At 41.1% G+C, this 3,700-nt stretch overlaps 1 protein-coding gene across 34 annotated transcripts in view; it reads left to right on the forward strand.

The window, feature by feature from the left end:
- Positions 1 to 3,700, forward strand: part of TRDN (triadin) — a 366,530-nt gene that overhangs the window by 313,209 nt on the left and 49,621 nt on the right. For 26 of the 34 annotated variants that reach the window (XR_003094912.1, XR_003094911.1, XM_025208370.1 and 23 more), the window contains 2 exons: positions 1,778 to 1,804; positions 2,957 to 3,004. Coding sequence is in view for 30 of the 34 variants with exons in the window: in XM_025208370.1 (XP_025064155.1) it covers positions 1,778 to 1,804; positions 2,957 to 3,004 (75 nt within the window). In the remaining 4 variants the exon portion in view is untranslated. Of the gene's footprint in view, positions 1 to 1,777; positions 1,805 to 2,956; positions 3,005 to 3,700 lie in introns of those variants that run through there. The other 8 variants (XM_025208353.1, XM_025208364.1, XM_025208359.1 and 5 more) reach the window with 2 other exon arrangements.

Here is a 3,700-nt window from a genome sequence, read left to right on the forward strand (position 1 = left end):
TGGGAGCAAATTTGCTGCTAATGGAAGAAAACTGCTCTTATTTCCTGGGGACCTACAATGGGCCCCTGCTGCCAACAGGGAGAGCACTAGACTCCCCTTGAGTGGTAGCTCGGGGCTGGTAAGGAGCACCAGGCCAGGCTGTCTCCTGGCCAGAGCTGGGACATTGCTCCTGGCCCCTGGGAGGGCTGCCTGTTGTGGGAACAATATTCTCCTGCCCCGGCAGCAGAGAGCTCCCTGCTCTTGCTCCCTGATCTGGGAAGGGGATTGGGAAAGAGCTGCAAGGGAGGGACAGTTCCAAAATCCCTGCCCCAATCTGCCAGTGGGGCAGCTCACAGTGAGCTCCTGGCTGGGCAGGGCAGGTATTCCCTGCCCCACCCCCCAACCCCCCAGCCAGGGGCTTGCTACTAGATGTGTAGCTGGTGGATCAGGGAAGTGGGTTTGTACCTGCACTGTCCCTGCAGCTCTTTCCAAGCCCCATGCCTCAATTGTGAAGTGGGAACTAGAAGATAAGGATATCCCAGCCCCCACTCCCTGATTGTGATCTCAGAGCAGGGGGTTTTGAGATCCCGGCTGCTGGGGCAGGGAGACAGAGCCCCTGCCCAGGCTCTGGTGGCAGAGCCTGCCCCAGCAGCAGGCAGTTCCCAAAGCAGGCAATCTTCCGTACCCTGGTGGCTGACTGACTGGGAGCAGATTTGTTGCGAGTCAGGCATCTACATGAGCGCTACTGTGCAGTTAGTAATGACAAGTAAATTTGCTACTTGTACTTGCAGGTAGCAAATTTACTCATGATTAGTGAGGTTTACTATACAGTAAGCATGTGTATGTGTAGATGCACAAGCTTACTGTGTAGTAAACTATACCACTTTACAGTAAAGCATCTCATGTAGACACACCCAGTGTAGGATAGATAAAGCCTTAAGGATAGATAAAGCCTTAAGGGACAGGCAATGAGTTCTCCCAAGTACATCTCTTCCATTGTTCTTTAAACATTTAAAACAGATTAAGTTGGATTTTTCTAATTGAAAGGAAATTCCAAAAGGAAAATACTTGCATTCTCTGTTACCACATATGTTATATGAGTATTTATCAGCAGTGGGACAGTTCTTGTCCAGACATTAATACACTACCATCATCATTTTACATTCTCTTCTGCCCCCTTCACCCTTGTCCTTTTCCCATAATAATGCTTTTTTGTAACGGGGGAAAGGGAGTCTAATACAGTTTTCCATATATATAGCTAGTTTAACACAAAAAATGAGGTAAAATTAATAAGAAAATGAATGTGCATATTCAGTCTTCAGTGACACCTTCTTTCATGTCTGTGCAAAGTTGGAAATAAAAAAATAACAGAGTTTAGAAACTAAAGTCTTAAAGTGTAAAGTCCTATAACATGGATGATACAAATTGTTTTATATTTGTCTCAAATTTCACCTTCAAACACTATCCTCCAGTTCCTTGGCTTAAGGTTGGTACCAATTTTAGAATCCTTTATGATTGTTAGAGTGGGTGTAATTAATTCTGAGGGGTCTAATTTTGCGTCTTACACATTGCTTCCATATTTGGCCTCAAATGAGTTGTCACATCTGTCCATTATTTTGAAATGCTCTCCTTTTCTTTTTCAGCAAAGCATACATTTGTTCGTATTATGTCAGCTCTTGCATATTCTGTTATGCATTTATTGAAGGTTTCACCTGTAGGCAAACAGAAGGAACAAATTCATTAAAATATGCAGTACAGTGATATGCATATTAAAAATATTTTCTCCTCCTTTTTGCAGCCACAGTAGAGAAACCTCATGTACACAGTAAGTATAACACTGATAGAGTATTTTTTACATTTGTTTGTGCAAGGATGACAGTTCCTCATGTTCTTTGTCAGAATTAAGAGGTTAATTATTAGATTCAACATGATGAGCCATTTGAGGTCTTAAAGGAGGGTTCTAGGTATACAAAAGGGGTGAGATGAAAGCTAGTGGAATTACTTGATATTTTACTGGTATAACAAAGATCAGATTTCAGTTCTGGGCTCAAGAGTCACCAAACAAAAATGGGACGAAAATATCCTTACAGAAAGTAATTTCAGTGTTAAGGGGATAAAATACTGTAATCTGTGCTAGGCAGAGGTGGCCAAAATTCAGAATTTGCATTTCAAAGGAATTGTTGATGTTTTGAAAAATTGTATCTAGTTACTATCAGCATTAAAACAGTATTTTGAAAGGTTCTCTGAAAAATAAATTCCAAAAAAAGGTCTGTTTTGGTAAACCTATTTTGAAATATTACAATTTTTTGTTTAAATCTTTTTTAGATTTGTATTTTACTTATATACATATTTTATATTGTTTTATTCCTTTTTAAATTATTCCATAACATGCTATACAGTGGTGCACAGTATAGAACAAATGATTCCAAACTAACACAAAGATATTGAAAGAGCTTCTCTTATTAGTCCCCTAAATTCTTTTTTTCCAGTTCAAAGTGTCTCTTTAAGAGTTAACACAGTACAATCAACATATTCTTCAATGTAGAAGATAATATATTTCAGTCAGGTTCAAGTAGTAGCTTCCCTTATTTAATTTTTAAATTTTACTAAATTAAAATAAATTAAAACTAAAATATTTCCACTGTTCTCTCACTTGTATTATGATAGAATGTGCATTACCATTAGGGAGGGGTCATGAAATAATATATTTTTTAACAAACCCTTAACATTTGAAATTAAATTTCAAATTCCCAAATGAATTTTTGCAGTTTTCTAAAAGAGAAAAGATTTCAAAGTATCTTGTAGGAAATGTCATTGAATATCAATAATATAAAAATTTAACCTTTGTCAAAACAGTTTTGTCTGATGAATAGCTGTTTTGATGAATCATGTAAGCAGCTTTACTAATAGATACACAGCTATGACAAGAAGGTAATTAAAAATCTAATTTCTATTGTGTGGTGGTTCTTTTTTGCAGAGCATGAACCCGTAAAGCAGGAAAAAGCTGTTTCCCATGCCAAAATAGGTAGGTTTTTCTATTCAGATCTTCAATTCATGGGTATCTATATCTATAGATAGATAGATAATATAATATATGAATATTAACATATTCATTGTGCCATGAATGTAAAATTGATCTGGGGCCTGAGGGATGGATTGTGAATGCCAGATTGTATGAGCAACTGTTCATCAATGGCAGCAAGACCTTTACTTTCTGACCCTAAAGGAGCTGAATTTTTGTAGTTAAAATCAGACCAAAGGAAGCCTAAAGTAAATTCGACCTTTCTCCTGAAAAAATAAAGGAAAATACCCTAGTGCCATATATATACGGCGCATTGTATGGCACAAAGGCAGCCTTCTGTCGGAACACCATGATGGTGGGGGCACAGGAGACGGAGCGGGGGGAGGAGCGAGCCCGAGCAGGGGAGAAGCTGGCCTGCCGTGGCAGTGTGGGGGAGAGTGGGCCCGGCCCAGCCCAGCCAAGCCCAACATGATATCTGCAGGGGGAGGGGAAGAGCGATCTTCCTCCCCGTGTTGGGCCTGAGCCCACTCCTCCCCAACCCCTGCTCCCCTGCGTCAGCCCCAGGCCCGCTCCTCCCCTCCAACCCCACCCACCATGGCGGCCTGGCTTTTCCCCACCCTCGGGCCTAATCCTCCACCGCATCAGACCCAGGCCCACTTCTCCCTTCCCCCTGCCACTGTGGCGGGGAGAGGGGGAGTA

The sequence above is a fragment of the Alligator sinensis genome, unplaced genomic scaffold (genome assembly GCF_000455745.1).
Source record: "Alligator sinensis unplaced genomic scaffold, ASM45574v1 scaffold562_1, whole genome shotgun sequence".
Lineage (NCBI taxonomy): Eukaryota > Metazoa > Chordata > Crocodylia > Alligatoridae > Alligator > Alligator sinensis.